Source organism: Gastrolobium bilobum, unplaced genomic scaffold (genome assembly GCF_033153095.1).
Source record: "Gastrolobium bilobum isolate Gb01-03AN ecotype WA unplaced genomic scaffold, APGP_CSIRO_Gbil_v1 utg1608, whole genome shotgun sequence".
Lineage (NCBI taxonomy): Eukaryota > Viridiplantae > Streptophyta > Magnoliopsida > Fabales > Fabaceae > Gastrolobium > Gastrolobium bilobum.
Genome location: NW_026898739.1, coordinates 172,201 through 198,247, shown reverse-complemented (window position 1 = coordinate 198,247; position 26,047 = coordinate 172,201). Strand labels below are relative to the sequence as shown.

General features: G+C 32.3%; 2 protein-coding genes across 2 annotated transcripts; one reads left to right on the top strand and one right to left on the bottom strand.

The window, feature by feature from the left end:
- Positions 1-8: 8 nt before the first annotated feature.
- On the top strand, positions 9-2,975 carry LOC133283728 (fructokinase-like 1, chloroplastic). Its single transcript, XM_061480629.1, has 2 exons — positions 9-927; positions 2,084-2,975. Exons 1-2 carry the CDS (start codon positions 190-192, stop codon positions 2,774-2,776), a joined length of 1,431 nt encoding a protein of 476 aa, XP_061336613.1. The 5' UTR covers positions 9-189; the 3' UTR covers positions 2,777-2,975.
- Positions 2,976-16,784: 13,809 nt separating this feature from the next.
- LOC133283750 (O-fucosyltransferase 19) lies at positions 16,785-21,987 on the bottom strand. Its single transcript, XM_061480663.1, has 9 exons — positions 21,376-21,987; positions 20,174-20,246; positions 20,010-20,080; positions 19,019-19,022; positions 18,808-18,877; positions 18,579-18,684; positions 18,266-18,498; positions 17,539-17,979; positions 16,785-17,034 (listed from the first exon to the last, which is right to left on the bottom strand). The coding sequence occupies exons 1-9, from the start codon at positions 21,985-21,987 to the stop codon at positions 16,785-16,787; spliced, it is 1,860 nt and encodes a 619-aa protein (XP_061336647.1).
- Positions 21,988-26,047: the final 4,060 nt, after the last annotated feature.

The window sequence follows — 26,047 nt, the reverse complement described above, 5'->3', positions numbered from 1 at the left end:
CATCTAACGGCTCAGAATGGCCCTTGGGTCAGAATCCCACATAAGTAACCCCGTACTCGATCTTTCCCCTAACGGGTTATCATTATTCCGACCCGATTCGGATAATGATACCCGATGACCCGATAGAACAATACAGAAAGCAAAAGCCCAAAATGGATAACCATAAACCCTTCCATTGATCCAAACCAAATGGCGTCAATCCATCATCTTCTTCTACCGTGCCACCTCCAAATTCGAAACTTTCACCCTTCAAATCCATGGAAGACCCAAACCCGAACCAGATTCACAAACCCAAATGCAGTCAAAGCCTCCACCGTCGAATCCCCAACGCCAAAACGACGCGGCAGGAAGAAGAAGGAGAAGCCAGTGTCGTCTCCTTCCGAAACGACAACAACAACCCAGGTTCCACAAAACGACACCTCGAAACCCCAAAACGCAACACCACCGGAAGAAGAAGGAGAACTCGAAGACTACGACGACGACATAGATTTCCCTTACCAGGAACCTCCATTGATATGCTGCTTCGGCGCAGTACGGAAGGAGTTTCTCCCTTCGGTGCGGGTGCACCAGTACCCAATGGACCCGGACATATATTCGGAGTGGAAGATGCTGCAATGGAAGCCGCCGGAGTTCGCACGTGCCCCCGGCGGGCCTCCGTCGAACGTGGCGGTGGCACATGTGAGGCTCGGTGGACGCGCCGCCTTCTTGGGGAAGGTTGGTGAAGACGAGTTTGGAGAAGAACTTGTTTTGAAGATGAACGAAGAGAAGGTTCAGACTAGGGGTGTTAAGTTTGATTCTGGTTTTAGAACTGGTTGTACTTACATGAAGGTTAAGTTTGAAGATGGGAAGATGAGAATGGAAACTGTTAAATATTCTGCTGAGGATTCTCTTCATGGGTCTGAACTGAACCTTTCTGTTTTAAAAGAGGTTTGTTTGTTGCTATTTAAGTATATATGTAAATGAAAATTGTTGTTTGGATTAGAGTTATGACCACATGTCAACCTAAATCAACTATAAAATTTGTTTTAACCAAAAATTGAGGTACCAATTTCGTTTAATTTGTGAATGAATACCTTAAAGATTAGTGGGAAGGTAATGATAATTGCTTTTGAGTTGGGTTGGAAGTTGTAACTCTTTGGTTTATTGGAGTTTTCCTGCAAATATTTTTTTTTTTTTGGGTGAAATTGATTTTGTAAACTTGATTTGTTTTCTTTGATAATTTTGAGCTTAAATGTTTTCAGCGGGGATTAGTTTGATATGAACTTTGGTATATAGATTTCCTGATTGTTTGGTTGATGGATTTTCACACTGCAGCTGTATTTTTCCAAGGACTCAAACATGCTTTTGTTAACTTTGTATGGACTTGTTAATGCAGTGAACAATTTTTCGATTGTGTGTGTGGAGGTACCAAGCGTTTGTTTTGAGCATTTTTTGTTTTAAATCTGCTGCCTTGTTGATGAAAAGGTGATGAACATAGCAGTTAATATTTTGATGTAATGGAATTTATTAGGTGGATTGCTTCATCAGTTAAGGTGCTATGAGGGTAAAAAGGCAAATCCTAATGTACAAGGCTTTCCTACTTGTGAGGGTAGGGGGTGAGGGTTGCAGCCTTATCCTAGCATTTTTTGTAAAGAGGTTATTTCCCAGCCTTGAACCCGTGACTTTCCTTTTGCTAAAAGGAGTAACCTTAGCGCTCCAAGGCTAGCCCTCTAGTTAAGATGCTATGAGGATGGATGTAAAATTAAGATGTGCTTAGTATGAGTAAAAGTAAAAGGAATTGTTAAGAAGAAAGTTAAGATCAGCAGATTAATACATCTTGCATCATATTTGAATATATTGGCAATTTTGAATCTTCCCCCCTTCCATTGCTTCTGTTTTCACTTAAATCAAACCCACATTTCATTTTGATGTTATAAAACCTGTAGGCCAGGGTAACTTTTTCTCTTAGGTTAGGTGGTATATATACATTGGTGGCAATGGTAATAATTTGTTAGTTACGAGGAAGACTCTTCTGCCTGCACATGTTCACCGTATGAAGTGTGAACTGAATTTGTTGTGACTTCTTTTGTGTGGACTACTGCAGGCTAGGATTTTCCATTTCAATTCAGAAGTTCTAATATGCCCCTCATTGGAATCAACTCTATTCAGAGCAATTAAGTGGTCTAAGAAGTTCGGTGGCCTTGTATTTTTTGATTTAAATCTGCCATTACCTCTGTGGAGATCGCGTGATGAGACAAGAGAACTTATCAGAAAAGCATGGAATGAAGCAAACATCATTGAAGTTTCAAGATCTGAGCTAGAATTCCTTCTAGATGAAGAATTTTTTGAGAGGAAGAGAAACTATCGGCCACAGTACTATGCTCCAAGTTATGAAGAAACCAAAGATCGAGGAGAGTATTACCATTACACTGCTGAGGAGATCTCACCATTGTGGCATGGTGGACTTAAATTCCTGTTTGTGACTGATGGAACAATTAGAATTCACTACTATACCCCTTCTTTTGATGGGTCTGTGGTTGGAACTGAAGATGTGCTCATAACCCCATATACTTGTGATAGGACTGGTTCGGGTGATGCTGTTGTTGCTGCTATTCTAAGAAAACTAACTACTTGCCCAGAAATGTTTGAAAACCAAGATATTTTGGAGAGGCAACTACGTTTTGCTGTTGCAGCAGGAATTATAGCTCAATGGACTATTGGTGCAGTTAGAGGTTTACCTACTGAAAGTGCTACACAGAATCTCAAAGAACAAGTTTATGTGCCTTCAATGTGGTGATAAAAATTGTGAGCTTAGCAGAGTCATGAGGCATTAGTTGGTAGTTATTGTTTGATTATTTATTTACATCTTATCCATGAGTGTTTCATCTCAAATGTGAGCAAGCAGAAGAACACTACCAAGATTGAACAAATTGTTTGCTTGTTTACTTTGGCTCCAACTCATGTCATCTAATATCACTTCTAAATGAGCAGGTGATGGGTGTCAATTGAAAATTTTTGTTGGTGAGAATTCCTCATTGTTTACCTTCTGCTTTAGTTTTATGTGCCTTTCTGCATTCTGTACAAGCCAGAATCCACACACACACACACACATAATAGGATCAACTTACATCGGATAAAAATAATAAGTTTTATATCCAATTATAGTCATTGATCAATGTGCCTCTAACGATTATAATTTTTATTATTGTATAAGTTGATCCTCCATAATATATATATGGAGTAGGATATTCTTACACCATTATAAGAGTTAGAAGTCTTACACTCGATCTTGAGTATTGATCCACTTGTATCCAATGGTTCACATTACTAAAAAATTAGAGTCCTTAGATATAAGAATGATCAATGATCAAGATTGAGAGTGTAACTTATACTGGTGTAAAATGATCTTAACTATATATATATATATATATATATATAGGAGTTTATGGATATTATGTCATATGATAAAGCTTTCATCATGCCACTCTCACAATGCAAGTGGATCCCACTAGTTTTTATAAAAAACAAAAAATAAAAAAGTGATGCACGAATATCGATCTATGTGCAGGAAGCAAGAGTACATTTTATGTAACATTACCAAATGATTTTCCATATATATATATATATATAATTTTTTTTTAGGACCTTTTTAGTTTTTATGCTTGATTTCTTTGGGTCACTCCTTTCAAAATAGCCTATGTGATTTCTATTGTTTACTTTTATTTTGGAGTATGGTCTAATATAATAGATAAAAGGGAAAAGTTCAAAAAAATCTCTTATGGTTTCTCTTAGAATCATTTAATCTCTTTATGTTTTTTTTAATCATTTATTTCTATGATTTTTTCCATCCTGTCCATTTTCTAACACTTAAAAATTAAATGAGACTATTTATTTTGCCCATATAAAAAGAATCACTATCAAATTATCTATTATTGTATTCCTTCTCACCTTTTACAATTTCTTGGGTTTTTTTTTTATTTTCTACCCTTTATTAATTAAAAAATTACTACTTTACTCTTGTTCCAAAACTATATACCAAAAACACTTTATCAATTAATTGTACAAAAAAATATATTATAATCGACTACTCAGCATTTATGTAATCCCAAAGAGGGGTTCCAACGCCAGTGCCCTGACACGACAGAGTCCCTAGTCAGTAGTCATTACGTCTTTTGCTCCATTGAAGGTGCACTATATTCTGTCATTCCTCTTTATCTTCTTTTTGTTTTATTTTTATGAAATAAAATTCTATATGGAGATGTTGTAATGGCCGCTATACACACATCTCAACATTCTTTCCATTATGTAGACTCCATCCAACCCAAACATATTCTTTCCTTTTTTCATATAATTTATCTTCTTTATATTAAAGGTGATCTCAATTCTCAAAGCCTATTCTTTCTTTTCGTCTGTTCATCTCCCTTTGCCCATGGCAAACAAACACAAAAAAGGAAAAAATATATATAAAAAATAGGGAAAACCAGCTTCGTAGAAAGAGTGACAAAAGCACAAAGAAAGTCATGGTATTATTAGAGGTGGTAATGTGGACGGGTCGAGCCCGCCATCAACTCGTCAAAAAATGAGCGAATCTGCCATATCTCACTTTTGAAAGTGGATTGAAAAATTCAGTTTGCCTCGTCCCGTTTGACTGATGGGCTCACTATTCCGAATCTATTGTACACTTATCTATCTCGGTCAGTCGAGCCAAACTCATTTTGTCGGCTCTAGGTATTACTGTATTAGTCACCAAGAAGCACAGACACTTGTAAAAACATGAAGAGTCGGGTTCGACACGCTCCGACATGGCGACACGCTCTGCACGGTATCAGACACGCAGTTGACTTTTTCCGACACGTTGACCATTCCGACACGCGAATTTGACTCTGTCCGACACGGTCAAATGGCATTTTCGTAATTTTTTTTTTTTTTTAATTTTTTTAAAAAAAATTATTTTTTTAAAAAGTTAAAATATATTAATAAAGCTTCCACCTGATCATATCAATTTTATCTTTTTGTCTTTTTTCCTCTTAAGTAGATAAGAGATCATCTCAGCATCATTATTGTCAATTCCTATCACGCTCTTGTTGTATCTTCTTCTCTCTGATCTCTCTCTAATATGATTTGATCTCTCTATCTGATATTATTATATATCTCTCTCATCCCAATTCTTATTTTTTTATTAAAGCTTTCATCTTTATAACGTGTTTATGGGTATTATTAATTTAGTTTTATTTTTTTGTTAAATTATTAAATATTAAATGAAAAATACACTATATAAATTAAAAATATTATTTAATATTAAAACGTGTCCCAACGTGTCAAAATCCATAATTTTTTAGGATTGACGTGTCAGAATGTCGTGTCGTGTCGTGTCACGTGTCGCGTGTCGTATCGGTGCTACATAGTTAGTCACAACACTGTGCGCACATGCAACGTAATAACAATAATCCAAAAAAAAATGTGGAATATACTATGTAATTCCTTTCCTTCTGTTCTGTTCAAGTTCTTAACTTGAATATGTAAAACTATGTTTCCATCATAGAATATGTAATCCCAAAGAAGGGTTCCACATGAGTCTCCACCATCTTCACGCCATGGAAGCAGCTCCGGGTTATTCAACTCATTTCTGAAGTCGTTGAGGATTTTGACGTTGTTTGGGTCGGTGGCACTGAGGACCATTGCAGGTGCTGCAAGAGAGAAGACAGGAGGAGAGTGGAAAGAAACATTGGAGAAGGCTGAGATACAAAAGTTAATCGATTAAAAATGTTGAGTAATCGATTATAATTTTTATTTTTCACACTTAATCGTTTAAGTGTTTTTGTAATCGATCAAAAAAGGTTAGATTTGTATATAATTTTGGAACAGGAATAAAGTGATTATTTTTTAATTAATAATAGACAAAGAAGTCAAAAAATCCAATTTATAAAAATTGTTTTTTTATCCAACTTCACAATAAATTATATATTGTTAATTTATTATAATATTAAGGCAAATAATCAAACATATGTTACATGTTCAAACCCTTAACTCCATCATAATATAAAATTTAACTTAAATTGAACTCTTTTTATTATAATTCAATTGACTCCTCATTTATTTGAAATTTTCTAGATTTTTATATTTTATGGTCAATTTGCTTTTCGTCGATGAGTATTGCTCATAGTTTTGAAGGTAATGTTGATGAGTACTCTACATTAATAAACCAATCTACTTCTTAATGTATTAGTATTTTTTTTCAACATTTTTATTTTCTTTGTTATCTATCTTTAGCTCATATCACCAATTAAATTTATCACTTCTTACCATAAACTTTTAACCGTTAATTTTTGTCAATCTGACGGTTATAATTTATTCAAAATTAATAATTAATTAATAAGTGTTATCCAATAATTTATAATCATTAGATTGCGAAAATCAACGGTTAAAATTTAATAGTAAGAAGTGATAAACTTAATTAGCGATAAGTATAACCTTTCTCTAAATTGGTTACTTAAATAATCTTTAATTTTAAATATTAAATTTATGATATTAATCAAACTCAAGTCAAGTCAATTTTATTAAAGATATATAAATTTGTAAGAAAAATAATAGTTATAAGTTAAGCATTTATTCTTGCAACAATATTGTGAATATTGTCTATTGGAAGATTTCAAATTAGTTGCTAACTTGCAACTTTCATTGTAATTTTTCTCTGAACATCACACGATGAAATTTTTTTTTATAGGTTGGTATAAATTTTAGAAAACAATAATAGTTTGATTAAAAAAGAATAACATTGCAGTATAAAATTCTTATTTTTATAATGATTTTTTTTGTGAGGATAAAATGGATAATTTAATTTAATTTTTAACAGAGTTAGAAGGTGCATTGGATAAAAAAATCATAGGAGGGGCTAATGATAAAAAAAAAATTAACCATAAGGGGATACGTGATTTAAAAAAAACTATAAGATATTTTTGAAATTTTCCCCCAATAATAGAAGAAATCCCACTAAGCTGCATAGACTTTTGCATATTTATCATAGCCCAAATAAAATGTGCTACAATCTTTTTATTTCCCCTGACCTCTTTTGTTTTGTTTTTTGTTTTGTTTTGGATAGGCTAAGATAGGTATGTTTTAGAAGTTCTTTTTATACAAGAGTTTTATTGCAAGGATCCGAGGTCATGAAAAATCATATACAAGTCTAGTATGTTCATAACTTACATTGTTTAAAAAGTATATATATTGAATTTTAAATCATTTAAAATAAATAAAAATATTGTCACGTAACTTATAATATCTATCATCAACCTGAATCCATAATATTTTTTTCCAATAATACGTTAGGTATAATAGCTATGAATGAATTTTTTTTTTAAATACCATTAATTTTTTATTATACATTAATTATCATTTGAAGGAAATTAGAATGAGAGAGTAAGAAAAAACAAAAGAATATCAAGGCTCCAAGACAATAAAGCCTCTCCAAGATAAAGTTGCCCTTATCTAACAAATAATTGACCAATAACACAAAAGTGCGATATTGTAATTCTAAAGACACTCGAAAATATTATATAGATGAGGTAAGTGGTTCAGGCCCAATTCTTGTCAGTGCATGGCTTTTATTTAACGACATCAAACAGTGAGTTATCAAGTCCTGAATATTAAGCCCAAACATTGGTTTGCATTTTCATTCGGAGATTTCATAAGTGAAAGATTTCAACCATTTATTCATTAACGGTTATTAATTAAAGTGATAATTTTTATTTTATTATTTTATGAATTTTTAAATTAAATTGTGACCGTTAATATGTGAATAAACGGATGAGATCTTCCACGACAAAATTTAACCTTAAGAGTGAAATAAAAAATGGTTTATGCAACCAGAAAATTTCTTATGTGGTGCTGCATTTTCATGTAGCTTTGACCACTTAAGTTGGCAGTTGACGTGACAAAAATAAGACCCATTGGAAAATATTAATTTTCACACCCTCATTTTAATAATAAATACAAAAAATTCAAAATGCTATTTTTTGTAATGTCAAATATTCAAAGCAGAAAAGAAAAATAGTGAGTTCCCTTCCCACTAAGTATAGATCATAATGACGTTTATCCTTGCTTGGACCACATCGTTTTTCTTTCCTATTAAACATTAGAATTACATAGAGAACTTCTGGTCTAATAGGAAAACAAGAAGAACTTTCCATGACAAAGAAGAAAAGTGAGAAAACAAAGTTAGTGCATTTGCCACTATATTCTCAAAGTCTAACGACTAACACATTTTCTTTTCAGAAATTATTGCTTGAACAATATCATTTTTTTTGCTACTTTACTTTCTATATTGGTTGAGTACCTCTTTCACTTCGCTCAAGTATAGTATATGAGTTTAGTCAAAAACAGAAGTATAGTTTATGTGTTTGTGATAAGTGATAACTCATCTAACAATTCTTGCTTGGTCTTGAACCATGTCAACTAGTCATTCTTTGGTATTTCCTTGCGTTACTATTCCACTATAGCTTGAAGTCGTCCACTGAGGAAAAATGGAACTTTGAGTGCAAAATATTTTGGGAACAGTATATACATATTGCTAAACAAAAGCCACCGGGATGAGACGGGCATTTAGATAGTTCTTAAGTATACCAAATTTTGGTATATAAAAAGTATAGGGGATGAAAGATTGTCCAATTCTAAGGGCAGGCCAAACCATCAAACATTGGTAAGGATTTATAGGGATTACAGATTGCTTACTAAAGGGGATTCCTGAATTCATACATTTTCTTAAGTGAAAGATTAACTAACCCTTATAAAATAATGTGAAAGTTTACCCGTTTCCTAAATCTTTCAGCATACGCACGGTGTGTGAATTTTTTTTTTCTTCAATTGAATAGTGAAACACAATAATACTGCTTTACTTCCAACGAAATGATCTTTAATTTTTGTCTATGTTTACATTAGACTCTTGCCGGCGGGATGCTGATAAATGATTTCTAATCCTATTTATATTTTTCTTGCAAATTGAGTGCCGTAACAAATACAGTGAAGAGAGTATAGTTAAACATTGCTAGACGTAACTCACATTAGGTGAATCGGGACAAATCCGTGTTTCCATTCTTTCTTCCCTACTCTATATTCTGTATTGCAATTTTGAGTGTGATTGTTCAGTGCCAACACATATATGTGTAACATCTCCGTCTTGAGCCTGTTCAATTAACATACATATGATATTTAAACATACATAAGTGGAAGTCTTACTTAATCTTTTAACTCGATTAACGGAAGTACGAGCTAACTTTTTATTTTATTTTCTTTCCTTTTAATTCACATGATATATTGCAACACATACATCTTTTCTTACTTGTGCATAACATACTTTCCTTTTATTCTCTAATACATCCGTGATCAATGACCATAGTCAAAGATAATATACCATTAGAATATGACCATGAGTGTTATTCCAGACGGAGTCTCAAATCAGACAGAGTTCCGTTTGTTTCTCGGATAAACGGGGATATAATCCCACTCTCATAATGTCCTGATAAGCACATGCATCATAATATATCATATATATATATATATCACATATGACTATAAAACCCATCCATGGGCGCATGCATACAAGGCTCTGTGCCTCTAAATCTAACAACATGCAATAATCACATGTTAGAATTAAGGGTGTTCAAAATGTCCAAAAGAACCAAACCAATCCATAACCAAACTGCTTCACATTTTAAAAACCGATTATTTTTAAAAACCGATTTCATATGAAACTGCATTTTATTTTATAAACTGGTTATTTACCAAACCATAAAAATAATTGGTTATCCATAACCAAACTGTTATACAATTAAAGAACAATTAAGTATTATTTTTTATCATGCCTATTATATTAGACAATTGACTTACACTTCCAAACAATAAACTAGCAGAAAAAGTTAAGCAGCTAAAGTAGAAAATATTTATTTATTTTTTAAAAAATACACATAAATCGAAAGGTTGCATCCTAAGAAAGCATTTCTTATGTAACGTAACAACTTTTTTTTCCCAAAAAATAAATAAATAACCACATACAAACCTCTGGATAAACTCACTACTTGACAAGACGAAGGCTTTGAAACGACAAAGAAGAAGTTAAAAAATCATAACGAAAAGGAAAACGAAATTAATCAATTGGCTTAACATCTCTGAGATGTTTAAGATGATGAATCAGCGCCGTTAAAAGGACAACTCACAACGGATTTACTTATTTGTTCTTCAATTGAAAAGCAGTTTGGTTATGGATAACCAATTATTTTTATGGTTTGGTAAATAACCGGTTTATAAAATAAAATACAGTTTCATATGAAATCAATTTTTAAAAATAACCGATTTATAAAATGTGGAGCAGTTTTGTTATGGATTGGTTTAGTTCTTTTGGATATTTTGAACACCCCTATCGATACCTTCCTCCATCAGTTCAAATAAAACTCTAAGTAACATAAACCTTGAGAGAACAAAGAGCAATTTTTTTATAATTTTAAAATAATTCAACTGTTCTTCTACCAATCACTCTCAAAACAACACGAAACAATTTCTATAAGAATCATTTCGTCCGGAGAGTTCCAAAACAATGAAGATTCTTGCAAGAAATAGTTAGTCAACTACCTATAACCGGGAGAAACAAACGACTACTTATAAAAATAGCACAATTTATCAAAAATCGATTTCGAATTTGTTAAAAAATTGATTTTGAAGTTGATAATCGGTTTGTGGTTCGTAACCGGATTTGATTTAAAATCGGTTTTGAACTAAAACCGGTTTAAAACCAATTTTAAATCAAAACTGGTTATAAACCATAAACCGGATAGAAAATTAAAAACCGGTTTTAAAAGAAGAAAACTAGTTCGATTTTAAAACCAAACTATTTAAAATCGGTTCAGTTCGATTTTTGTTAAAACCGATTATGCATCGCTCCATGCACACTCCTAGTTAGAATATACCTCATCACATAATAATGCCTGAATACTAAAATGTATATGCATCAAAAGCGAAAAGCATGTACAACACATATACAGGCCATATACATAACTCTAGATCAGATATCATGATCCCTAAATATAGAGAGCATAATACAACAATACACACTCTCCAAAAATAACATCTATAATAAATAGTAGCCTCAGACTACCCAAAACTCCATATCCTCATGCTAGCACCTCTAGCCACAGGTAGTGTCCTTGCCCCGTGAGGGCTCTCCAGCTAATTGTGTTCCTGAAATCATATCCCCAAATAGTGTGAGAGACGAATCTCCAGTAAGCTTCAGGTTTATAGAGAACTCTCCATGCCCTAGCCCCACTTTCTACGTGACAGTCAAATACATAATATACAAAACATCATATATATCATATTGTACTAAACATAACTCATATAATATCTCTGAAGTACACAGTCATTCCCCAAGGACCTCTCTCCAAGTGAAAATCAACGCAGTTATTCCCAAGGGTCTCTCCCTTACATGGAATATCGAATATCTCATTGGTGTACACCATTATTTCCAATGGTCTCTCCCCTACATGGAGTTGGTGCGCACCGATTCAATGACCAAGAATCATCATACATATCACATAAAACATGTCATATCACATAATCATATAGCTTTATATGAATGCATCTATATCATATATCTCATACATATCATACAACCCGACCATAGTCCGTACACTATGGCGGGGCACAAACTAGAAGCGAACCCCTTAAATATAGAACTTACCTCTTGAAGCTGTATAAATGGCCTACCCAAAATACGAGTTACTTGGCCTCCTATGATGCAGGATCCTCAACAAGACTCCTAGGCGCACCTAGAATAAGGAATCCACACAAATATCAATAAAATGGTTCAAAGCCAAGTAATTAACCAAACACACCATTTCTTGATTTCATCTTTTATTTATCAATTCTTATGTCAATATTATGCCATACACAAGTCATAACTAATTTTCTTTTAACTTAACCATATTAGACCATGAGTGAGTGGTTCTTTGTTCAACAGATCTTCTTATAATTCCACACATTTACCTAGTCTTAGGATAGTCTCAAAAGGCCTTCAGAATACTCATAACTCCTCTTAGCACCTTAAAGCTTATTTTTTCCAATTTAAGGCAGAGTGCCCATTACAAATAAGCTATAAGACTTTTCTTTGTCTAGTGCCTAAACCCAAGCTTAGACACCTATATAAATTATTTTACGCATAAAAGTGTTCTCACTTTGCGAAACAGTATCACCGAACGTATACCTCCTTCGAAAATGGCCAAAACTCATTTTAAGGCCATACAAAGGAGCTACCTTATTTTCTTTTGTCTTTCACCAAAGAGAAGGTTCAAACACCTTAGAACATTATTCTACGAAAAAAAGTGTGCTCATTTTGCAAAATAGTAACTCCTAGCACATACCTCATTTGAAAATAGCCAGATTCACATATAAAGCCCAAAGAAGGAACTTATTCATTTTTTTTATCTAACCCAACCAAAGGTTTAAATATCTAATCATATAGTCTTTAAACCGTATAAGTGCTCACTAGCACAAACAGTCACTCTTAAAACATACTTCCTTTGTAAATGGCTAAGAGGCACATAAAGGAAATCATGCCAATTTCATGATCCCAATGCTTTAGTCCATCAAATTCAAGCTTATCATACACATCTAATCCAAGATTCATTAACATATTCATGATTTTCCAAGGTTCCACAATTAAAGCACATAGGCCTCAAAGTGGCATTTTTACAATCAAGGAATTCTTCAACCATTTAACTCTACACTCTCTTACACATACATATATTCCAAATCATACACACATGTTCAAAATTTAATTTGCATTTCAAACTCCTATTTTCTCCCTTAGGGTCGAACATGCATAGGAGAGGAGCCATAGGATTTTTCTTTTTATTTACGTAACTACATACACAATTCAAACTACTAACATATATTCTTCCTTACTCACAACTTAAAACTCCAAAGACAAGGCATAATCGTTAAATCCTAACATGCTCTTAAACATTCAAGACTTGGGAATCAAAATTGGAACCATAGGAATGAAGATTTCTTACCTCTAATTATCAATCCAAGGCTCAAAGATCATCCACCAAGCTTGGCTCATCAAACCCCCCCCCCCCCACTTTCTTGATCTTGTGAATAGTGCCACGAAATTGGAGAGGGGAGAAACTCTTCACACACTCAATTCTAGCCCAAACCAAGCAGTGGAATGGATTCCTTGGGTGTTTTACTATTAAAATCATGTAATGCACTTTTGTATTTGGTTAAGTGGGGATGGAGAAATCAAGAGAGGAAGAAACTTGAAAACCTAGCTCTAATGGAGACGAAGGGGTCAACCAAGAGGAGAGAGAAGAGGAAGAAAGGTGAATGAATAGTGTTTCACTTAAGTCACTTGCTCTTATAAGACATGTGGTCATTTAACTGATGTTTTCTTCTCAATTAATTTCACTTAAAGCCATGGATATAATTTTATTTTTCAGAGCTTATTTTCACTCACTTATATTCCATAAGGAATATTTTAAGCTATTCACAGATGGATTCAGACACTATTTTTGAAAACATGCATTGTGAATCACTAACGGTGCAATTTTCCACACAAAACCGTAAAACTTCTAAACTAAATACTTTTGATCTAAAAATGACTAGTATGAAATATATTGGACTTGAACAGTCTTTTATTGAACTTTTTCAGATTTCTGGACTCTACTGGTTGCCTAAACCACAATACAAAATATCCGACAGAAACACGTTTTACGAGATTTTTACAAAAAGTGCCAGGCTACATAATTTTCATTAACACTCCTAAATTAAATTAGATTACTTAACAGTTCAAAACAATTTTAACTTAACATAAACTAAATTAAATGAAATTAATAAACACTCCTAAAAATAATTAATTAACATATCTAAAATAATTTAAATTAATATAGGCAAAATTAAGCTAAATTAATTAACAAACATAAATTAATTTAATTCATTAAAACTCCTAAATAAAATTAAATTACTTAACAGTTCAATTTTTTTTAAAATTAAGATAAACTTAATTAAATGAAATTAATTAACACTCCAAGAAATAATTAATTAATAGTTCTAAAATAAGTTAAATTAATATAAAACAATTTAACTAAATTAATTAACAAACATAAATTTAATTTAATTCATTAACACTCCTAAATTAAAGTAAATTAATTAACAGTTAAAAATAATTTTACTTAACTTAACATAAACTAAATTAAATTATATTAATTAACACTCCTATATTAAATTAAATTAATTAACACACATAATTTAAATTAAATTAACAGTCCTAAATTAAATTATTTTAACATAAGTTATTTAAAACTAAAATATTCAAACCAATATTAATTTTCCTTAAACCATTTTATTTCAAAATACAAAATTCAATCATTAAAATTATCCTATAATTTATTAGACCAAAAACGATGAATTGCTGAGCTACTTACACATAATAATCAATGTACCACATGTATAACCATATGTCAGAAAGGCTGACATGTAACATGCTATGCAGCATAATGAGTTTGAAACATGTCAGACATGTAACACGTCAACCTGACACGTAACATGCTATGCATTATAGTGAGTTTGACACGCTGTCTGCCACGTAATCTCATTATACTGTGAAACAGTTTACATGGCCATGACCCCGGTGTCACGTTTTCACACCTAACTCGCCAAGTGTTACAGCGAGTTAGATGACGTGGCATTTTTAAAAAAAAATCCTATCCGTGACATTCAGATAATTTTTTGTGAATAATGTGACATAAGGAGTGTGCTTGGATGACTTTCTCTTCACTTTGTTTCCAAAGAACAGAAGAGACTATAACAAGAACTTTTAGTATTGTGTTCCACCGACTAATTTGGCATAAAATACGTCTAAGGTTTCATGTAACGTGTAATGCACTTTTTTCTTCTTTTTACACAAAGTGGTAACGAACCAACTATATCTAAATATCGTAAAGTCATACTAATACACTTCTTTCTTTCTTTACTTTCATTTTTTTCTGCCACCTTTTTCTTCCCTTCGTAAGGGATTGATTGAAAGACGGGGTTGAAAAAGAAGCGTGCCAAGTGCAAAGTAAAGCGTGAGATGAGGTTTCCCATTTCCATTTACCCTTTTAACTATTACTAGCAATTTCAATAGCAAAAAATAGGACAAAGGAGTTTCTTAGGTTAATTTTGGGTAGCCTAATAAATAATTGTAAGAGAGGTGAAAGGTTGAAAATGATTTTGGAATTCCTTATTTCCTTTGCATTGCCATCTTTCCTGCTTTGGCCGCTACCTTGGAATGGTCTCAAATTTAGTCCATCCACCAATCCTCCATATTCTAAAATATATAAATTCTTTCTAATTAAATAAACAAGACAAATCACAAGGTGGATTCAAATAGCAATGTGAGCTCGGTGAGATCATATTTTATCTGCAATGCAAGCATTCAAATTTCAGTTAGCAATTTTTTATTAGGTGAGTAAATTTTAGAGCAATAGTAATATTGTTTCTTATGATCGGAAGTTGAGTCCAAAAAACAATATCTTTGCACACATATAAAATTAATAAAAAAAGATTGGTTCAAGTGGTATATATTTGATTTCGCTTAAGCAATGTCTTTGGTTCAAATTCTCATGAATGTAAAAAAATTCTTATAAGAGAGTTAGCCCCACCATGATGTGAATATTTCTGGCTCAAACAGAATTAACTTCTATGGATGATAACTGCAGTTTATTTAAAAAAAAAATTAAGACAATGTACAATCAACTCTGATCCCTTACCTCCTAAATTAGAAAACCCTACATACCAAGATTTATTTTTTGATCGGGACCAAGTTGATATTCGAGTATTGATTGGCCTCCTAGTGAAAAAGTATATATAAATAATTTGTGTTCAATAGCACGTTGTCTTCATAAACAAAATCCAATGTCCCCCACAGGGACCAGGGACCATATACAAACAAGACGAACGAAAGAAAAAATTCTTTCACCGTACAATATCTAGAATGTTATGAACTTTATTTATAGAAGTAGGGACCTTTCTTTGCTTATCAAACAAGATAATGAATAGCATTAAAAAATACATAAAAAATCAACTAGTTATCAATAATACTACACTCGTAGCCAGCAATTCAAGACAGATCGGTACAATATAAATATAAAATATAAACAAGATGGGACAGGATATATTTATTCCAATATAAGAATAGCTTATCTTAGATTCAATCTTAATTGTTGATCATACTAATATCTAACAGTTTTAATTTATTAATCACCTGAACCATTAGATACAAACGGGATCAATAACTAAGATTTAAAATATAACTTATACCGAAGTAAGATAATCCTCCTGCGAAAAAGTATCTATTGTAAAGGTATGAAACTAGTATCGTATAAGTGTTATATTCAAAATTGGAATATGCTCCATTTGGCAATTCTCCTTCAAAAAAGAATCAATGAATCAAACTTAACAGTGTGCCTCTCACATCCATAGGGGCATGGTCAATGCCAATCTCCCCAGTATACCAATCTAACCTGTGATTTTCCTTTTGATTATACACAAATTTTGTATTCTTTCCCTTTTCTTATGCCTAAACTGAAACTCGTGTTTTGAATGAAATGAGAACTCCACAAGGACCCTTTGATTCTTCAGCAGTCTCATCAACCAGGTTGGACAAAGGAAGCACTTTCCCACTACAAACCCGAATGAGCTTCCTTTAACTTTAAGGCAGTGTCATAATGCACAATGAAACCCACTCTTTTGCCTAGTCATATACTAAAAAAACCAAGACACTATCTTTGTGATCCATCACCAAATCGATGGTCTGGTTTCAGGCTTGCAATTAGCTCCTGAGTTTTGTTACAGACACAACCAGGAAAGGGATTAGCAAAAAAGTTCTCCTCTGTTCTTGGTGACTCTCCTATCTGTCTAAGATAAGGTCCACCTAGCCTGTCGGAATGCAAATTTTTAACCTCAGAAGAAAATGCTTCCCAAGATATGGAACCCTCATCCATATGATCAATCAGCCTAACAAAATTTAATCTGAAAAGAAAATGAAACAGATTACATGTCAGTAACATGAACAATGCCAACACAAAACTAACTCTAAATAAATATATAAAGGAAAGAAAAACTATGTAGTGATTTATGTTTTGTGAACGGTTAGAGTTATAACATACACCGATTACGATGCTTTCATCATGGCTAAAGATATAATATAAAAGCATTTATGTGCCTTCCCCTAACTGGTTCTAAACATGGTATTAAAGCCTTATTAACAAGTTGTCTAAGTTTGATCCATGCCACCCCATCCTTCTAAATAGAAAGTTGAATTTCAGCATAAGATAGGCGGACTTGTCCATTATCCACGTGTCAAGACCAAAGCGTCAAGACAAAATACAAACTGGTGACAAAGCTTTCACCATTGTTAGATATATAATATAAAAACATTGGTGTGTTTTCACATAACAGGTTAAGTTTTTGGAGATTTGGTTCTTGACATGAACTAACCTGTCAGGATTAATAGTCTTCCGAAATCCTTCAAACCTCCTATGGCCCTGCACTGCCTTGGCCATGTTTCCATCATAAGTATAGACAAAGACATCACTTTCCAAGGCCACTATATAATCCAAAGCAGCAAGACGATTTTGATAAGGCTTGAAGGGTTCTAGCTCCTCCTCAGTTGCAAGGGTGGAATGAGTAAAGACATTAGGGTACTCTGAGCGAAAGGCTGCCATACTATTGCTACCATAGATAGGCCCTGCAACTATGTAGATTGTTGTAGTTGAAGGGTACCCCATGGCCTTAAGAAAAACTGCTGCCTCTCTAGGTGACATAGGGCACCCCCCTTGCATTCTTCTTTCAACACTATCAATCTCTTTTTCCTTCCAGTGCTTCACTTCATACCTCATAACCCTTAGTTCCTCAGCCTCCTCAGCAGTGAGATTATGACTGCAGCCGGTAAAAGCTAGCATGTCTTTCTCGTATCTATATTGTAAAGAGAGAGAGAAACAAAATAAGAAAACTGCCATAGTTTAGCACTTTATAAAATAAATAAAAGCAGGAATGGATCCTGTCACTGACATGAGGTTATGTGAAAGGATCTCAATTATCAAGATGGGCAGATACAAATGAATGGTGACGAGAGAATGCATTAAGATAAAGGGTGATTCGTATCTGTAGGACTAAAATATTCTCGTATAAACTCATGTCACATGAGAGCATCCATTCTCGAAAGTAAGCATAGAGTTGTAAGTCCATAAGAAGAAAATACCTTAAATGAAGGGCAATATATGGTTCATTATTGTTTCTTAGCCTATTGACCAAAGTCCTCCCAAGCTCCTCAATCTCTGCGGTATACTTGAGAGCTTGGTAATTGGCACGGCATCTTAGCTTCTGAATAGAAGAAGCAAGGCCATTGTTGGCAAGTCGTGAATCTGTGTGGGTAAATTGTACGACTTTATGTCGCTTCAACAATGAAAGAATCTCACCTCTATAATAACTAGCCTGCAAATGAAGTATCTTAGCCACTATTGCACTAAGAGAAAAATTGTTACAATGTTGTCACATTATTTAACTGTCCATACCTTTGACCAGGAAACAGGGGCTTTCACAAGAGGTTTCACAGAAGCATACCGCACTGGCAAATACTCAACTATCTCAATGTCGTCTTTCAAAGATTTCATGAAGTGCCTCCAGTCAAAAATATCTTTAAAGTCACTGAAATATATTAGGGACATTATATTTTGGAAAAATGGTAACATGAGGAGATAAGTTAATGTTTCACTTAACACACTTATTAAATATGAAATTTACCTTGGATCAGTCCAAAACGAATCATGGTCAAGAGAAGGAAGGACAAGAGTGGCATTCATTATTTTTGCCACTGCAACCATATCACATATCTGCAAGTCAATGAGGGTTACGAGAATTAGCCAATAGAAATATCATTTAGGGAAATAAAAGAGAAAATCCCGATTCACAAGGCTTCCCAACTTACGAGGTTAGAGATAAGGATCGATTCTACATAACTTTACTCTTAGGGGGTGTTTGGTTGGAGTATTATTTTCAAATGCATAGGAAAGTCAGACTCCCATGTTTGGTAGCAAATGTGAGAAAATTTTCCCACAATTATCATTTGCATAGGAATCCATTTTCAGTGTAAAATGAGTACAAAAATTCAACCCAAAAATACCACCTAGATATAAGTATTCTAACTTCGTTGGGGAAATGAAAAGCCAACGTAAGAAACTTTGACAAAAATAACCCTGTAAAGTATGTCTTGGATCATTAGGTAGGAGGCTGAAAAAAGCAAATAGTATCCTTTGTATTCAAATTAAAAAATAATCTGTACCAATATCCAAAAAAAAAATTATAAATATCCAAAAAAAAATAATCTGTACCAAAAAAATAGGGATATTTTCGTAATTGTCACTTATTTTCCCATCTATATTTTATCTCAAACCAAACATAGATTTTATAAATCTTACTTAATTTGCCCAGTAAATTTTTTTTCAACCAAACAACTTTTTTTACATTTTCCTACCAAACTCACTTTCCAACCATTTCACTATCAATTACATTTCCCTAGTATTCAAAAAATTTCTCCTCAACCAAACGCCCCCTTACATATTTTTGCAAAGAGACTGATTTTTTAAATTTGAATACTTAACCTTTTGGTCACAAGGAGCAACCTTACCGCTACTCCAAGACTCGTCCTCAAATGTCATTTAGGAAAATGAGAAAATAAATTCATATATATATATATGAGGGGGGATATTTTGACTACCAAAAGTGTCCACTACCACCTTACTACCTATTAAATCACCATTGGATCAAAGAGAGAGAATGTTAAAAAGTTTTTGAAGAGGGAGAAAATGTTAATCCAATGGTGATTAGATAGGTAGTAAGATGGTAGTAGAAACTTTTGGTAGTTAAAATATCCTCCCTCTATATATATATATATATATATATATATATATATATGTTATATAATCCTATGTTTTATTTGATCTTACCCCAGTTCTCATTTGATTCAATCCACCATTGGCATGAACAAGAAGATAGCCATTTGTTTTTGAGTTTGTCCCTGAAAAAAATAAAAGTGGAATAACAAGTGTGAAAACAAAAAATTGATTACGTGCAGCGAATCTTGACAAGAATCAAGTGCAATTATACATACTTATCCGATTCCTGGGTCGAGTAACGCATTGGTAATAGCTGTCACTATTTGGTTTCATCCATATTTCTGGAGTCTATAGGAAAATAAAAGAAAAACAAAGCATGATAAGAAAAAGAAAGAAAATCTAAGATTATGAAGCACAGGACCAAAACACAAAATAGTGAAATAATCCTAGGTTTTATTTTAACAGTAAACACATTAAATTTTAAAAATTCAATATGTGTGACAATGTCTGCGCTACATAACATGGACAGAATCAAAGAAGAAGAAAATAAAAAATTGAAACACATGAGATATCATAAAAAGAAAAACAATACTAATATGATTCGGTCAGAGCCACCTTGCCAGTACTCAATATTCAACTTAGCATACGTGTGCCAGTTGCCACCAACTTCACAATAACGAGTCAAAATTTCGAGAAAGTGCCCAAAATTCCAATTACTCGAGACATTACAACCTTACAACAAATTAAATATTTTAATGTATTTTGAATGGTTCACTGAGAATTTAATTTTACACTTTTTTACCTACTCTTGATTCTCAAACTTAGGTACTCAGAATATTTCCATAGGATATAACACAATATTAAAGCTTCGTTTTTTCCTCCGGTAATTACTGCAGATAATTTATCTGTAGTAAATCAATATGACGTTGTTTGGGGGCAAAAATCATGGTGTTTTTGTAATTTTAATTTATTTCAGGGTTATAATAGTCTTTATATTCATAATTTTTTAAAATTTTAATATTAAAACGACGTCGTTTCGAGAATAAATGCAGGCAGGAACATTTTTCCCTAATATTAATCCCATAATTAAATCATCATAACAAATAAATTTGGTTTAAAAAATGAGGTACACAAAACGACAAGCACCTAATATTATTATTCTAACACCTAAGCTCCTTATCCCAGAAAACCAAATCAATGATATAAACGAAAACTATTAACCCAATCACCAAAGCTTAGGAAAAACAAATAAGCACTTTTAGGTTTTAACCTTTTTCTACTTCTGTTTCCCTTAACTAATTATATATATTTATTTATTTTTTCCAACGAAAAAAAAAAGTGAAAAGGTGTAAAAATCTGATTCCCAACAAAAAAGGAATTTTCAAGAGCAACCCAGAGAAGGAAGAAAAAAAGAAAGATGAAAAAAAGTACTTTTTTTTGTGTGTGTGGCAGAAACGTGTTTTGAAGAATCACTTACAGCCAATCTCTCGAGGACCCTTTTGGGCATTGATGTCTCTGAACCGGTTTCTGTGACGACCCTCTGAGCCGAAGCCCAATCTTCCTTGAACCGCTGCAAAATCAAGTGGCCATTTTCGATGCTCTTTCCATTCATCTCAACGCCACCACCGATGAAAGACACCTTCACGAAAACCGACATCACCATTATGAACATGAGGAAGGCGAAGATCTTCCGGCCCACTTTTTTCCCGGACAGGAGCGACTGAACCGAACCGGCGAGCCAGAGGAGGAGGTGCTCCACGCGGAGGAAGAATGACTCGGGCACACAGTGGAGTATGCGGGAGCGGAGCAGGAGATAGCGCGTGATAGCGTGGAGGTGGTGATGGTGCGCGTGGTGGTGGTGGTGGTTATGATGATGGGGCCCACCCAGAACGGGGTTTGTTGCGGTGTCGTCCTGTTCGACCTCGGAGAAATCGGAGAAGCTCGAGGAGACTACTTGTTGTTTCTCGGCGTCGACGATGATGTTGTTGTTGTTGTTGTCGGCGACGCGCCGTCGAGTAGTGGTGGGCCCCGCGGCGACCCTTGGGCTGGTGCAATTGGAAGAGGTGGTTGTGGGGCCGGCGGACGACATGGTGGGGCCGCTGCCGGAATGTCTAAACGGCGACGGAGAAGCGGTGATTGGTTTTGAAGAGCAAAACTTGTTGATGAAAGAAAAAGAAAAAAAAGGGGTGAAGAAATTTATTTATTTATTTTTATTTTTTAAATTTTTTTTTTGATGTTTTTGAGGTTGCGGTTTCAGGGGATATGAGAGAGAGAGAGAGTTGTTTTGTTTTTGCAGTGTTTTGAGAGCCGTCGGTTGAAGGTTTTTGAGAGTCACTTTTGGTTTGAAAAGGTTTGAGAGAGAGTGGAAAGAGGAACCGAAATCCAAGGCGGGGGAGTGGCAATGTTATTGTGCAAATTTCTGTGATCTCTGATTTTCTCGTGTCCCCTTTGTGTATATATATATATATAATTACTATCATGAATCATTGTGTTTGGTCGATTTCCGTGTTATGCTTAATGTGACAATTGGATTTGGATCTCATTGGTGGTGGAAATGTCTGTATCACCCTCCCTTTCTTTCTATTTTCAAATCAATGAAATTTACTTTATGTTGATGTTTAATTATTTGTTTGTTATAATATCACTCACATTTTTTAGGTGCTTCATTTCAAATCCGAATGTAAGATAACATAACTTTTGGTCTTTACGAGGATATTTTGTGTAAGTATAATTTAGAGTCCAAATCATGGAGTCGGTGAGGAATGGTTAAAGTAAATTATGCTATTAGTTAAATAATTTAAATTTTTTAATTCGATTTTGTGTTTTAACATAAAATAAAGTACATTTTGGGTACTTAAAAAAAATTACGGGGCACCATTTAATCGCTTAAAAAAAAATCAACTCGTGGTTCTTTTGAATTTCAAAACAGATCTAGTTAATCGAAATTATGATCCTTCTAAAATTCAAAGAAGACTCGTACTAATCTCTCAAAAGGACTAACATAAGTCTATTTTGCAATTCAGAGGGAATGAGTCGACTTTTTTTTCCTAAGAAATTAAATTGAGCTCCATAATTTTTATTGAGGACCTAAAAAATACTTTACTCTTTAACATATTTGTTTTCTTTACCCGCATATTTTGTGTAAGTATGATTTTCAAATTAAATCATGGAGTCAAAGAGGAATGATTAAATTAAATTATATTATTGGAGAAAATGGTCTTGGAGAGTCTCCCCTATAATGAACCGACAATGCTCAAATAGGATTAATCGGATAATTGATGAACAGTAAATATATCCAATTAAATTATGCTATTAGTTAAATGATTTAAATTTTTTAATCCGATTTCGAGTTTGAAGATCTATATTCTCTTTACTAGTTGCGGGAACTAAATCCACTAGATTAAATTCTGTAATCTAATTAGAATGGTGTTCATAAATTAAAATCTTTTTAAAGTGATTGTTTAGGCTTTATATATTTTCTATTAGTTAAATAATTTAAATTTTATAAATTGATTTTAAAAATGTTCGTGGAGTAAGGAGGACATTGATTAAATCACGGAGTCAAAGATATTAAATCACTTAATCAAGGAGAAAATTATGTTTGGTTAAAAATAGATGTAAAATTTAAAATGAGGACATTTTGTGAAAGCATGATTTAGAGATTGAATCATGGAGTCAAAGAGTAATTATTAATTTTTTTTGGTAAATGAGTAATGGTTAAATTAAAGTCTTTCTAAAGCGATTTTTTTAAACTTTAAATATTTACTATTTTGATTTCTTACAAGAAAATGAATAATAAAGAACTCATCAAGGAAATGTTGGCTCTTCGAAAAAATCATCGTCTTAGTGTTAGACATTTTATCGCTTTAAATATCCTTAGCTACAATTTACAATTTGATATTTTTATTTTTTCAATTATCATATTAGAATAGCGTAATAGTTAATTTGTTGAACTATACTATTTTGTTATATCAGAAACAATGACGAATGTTAACATAAAAAATAATTTTTGACTTCTGATTAGTATTTTTATGTTTATTATATTCAAATTTTATATATTGTATCGTAGTTATGCCCTGTCTTGTAATTATTAAAATTATCCTATTTCTTTATTTATGTCGTTTTTATCACTGTCTAATATGGTATCCATGCAACATAAAACTCATTCAACGATATGACAACTTAAAAAGTAAATACTTTAATTTATCTTCCAGATATACTTCCATCATTAAATCGATTGTCTAAAGATGTTAATCAAAATATAAATTTTGAAATTACATTAATGTCCAAGAATATATGAAAAATTAAATTAATGTCTAATTTATTTTAAAAATAATAATAATTTGAGGTAAAATTTAAAATGAGGACAAAGCGTAATTTAGAGATTGAATCATGGAGTCAAAGAGTAATTATTATGATTATTTTTGGTAAATGAGTAATGGTTAAATTAAAGTCTTTTTAAAGCCATTTTTTTAAACTTTAAATATTTACTATTTTGATTTCTTACAAGAAAACTAATGATAGAACTCATCAAGGAAATGTTGGCACTTCAAAATAATCGTTGTACTTAGTGTTAGACATTTTATCGCTTTAAATATCCTTAGCTTCAATTTACAATTTGATATTTTTATTTTTTGAATTATCATATTAGAATAGCGTAATATTTTGTTGAACTATATATACTATTTTTTTTTTCGGTAAATGAACTATACAATTTTATTATATCACAAACAATTACGAACGTTAACTTATAAAATAATTTTTGACTTCTGATTAGTATTTTTATGTTTATTATATTCAAATTTTATATATTGTATCGTAGTTATGCCCAGTCTTGAAATTAATAAAATTATCCTATTTCTTTATTTATGTCGTATTTATCAGTATCTAATATGGTATCCATGCAATATAAAACTCATTCAACGATATGAGTCCTATGACAATTTAAAAAGGAAATACTTTAATTTATCTTCCAAATATACTTCCATCATTAAATCGATTGTCTAACTACCAAAAAAAACAAAATTCGATTCTCTAAAGATGTTAATCAAAATATAAATTTTAAAATTACATTAATGTACAAGAATATATGAAAAATCAAATTCATATCTAATTTATTTAAAAAAATAAAAATTTAACGTCACGTGTTATTTAAGAAAATCATTTTTATCATTTAGTCTATAATAATGTTTACAGAGAAAGGATATATTTATAACTTGTTTTTGTTTATAATTTTATTTTAATCGTTGATTTTTATCAATATGATAGTTATAATTTATTATAAATTAATAATTAATTAATAAATTTGTTCAATAAATTATAACTATTAAATTAACAAAAATCAATAATTAAAATATGATGTAAATATTACCTTCCTTATGTTTAAAAGTCTAAATTAAATGATGCAATTTCCTTCTTCGAGTGAATTACCTTGCAATGAAAAGTTGGGCAAGTAGTTTGGCAAGGAATTCAGCATTTAATGGCGTTGACATAAATCAGAGAATAGTAATTTTGTTACGTAATAAAGGAATGACTTGAAAGTAATTTTTTTTCTTCCAAAAGAAAAAAGAAACTTGAAAGAGAAACTAGAATGTAGGTCAATCCAAGCACCAATCAAGTACTAATTTTTCAAAATGGGTATTTCGAATTTTGATTCATAATTAATTCATGTCAGGTGAGAATAAAGCCAAGATCATAGCAAGAGTTTGATTGATAGCCCATTGTTTCGGAATATTACTGATATATTTTCAGCAACGTAGTAACTACCCTTTCCACTCAAATTAGAAATAATTGATTTTTAATGTCACGTGTCTTTTTAATTGAATTAGGGAAGTAGGAAATAAAAAACTCTGAAAGTTAATTTCCTCCATTGTTAGATATCTTGAAAGAAAAAAGCACTATAAATCCATTGTAGCATAGCTCGCCTCATCAAAGGAAGTTGTTATCTATCGGTTGTGAAACATTTCCATCTGCCGACGTAGGAAACGAAAAAAATGTTAGTACATTTATAATATGAAGACTTAGAGCATGTTTGGCCAAAAAAAAAAAAAATTCAGTTAAAAGTTACATTTAAGCAAAAGTTAAAAAAAAAAAAAAAAAACTTACAAAATGTTTGATTATTATATAAATGTGTTCTTAGAATTTTGAAT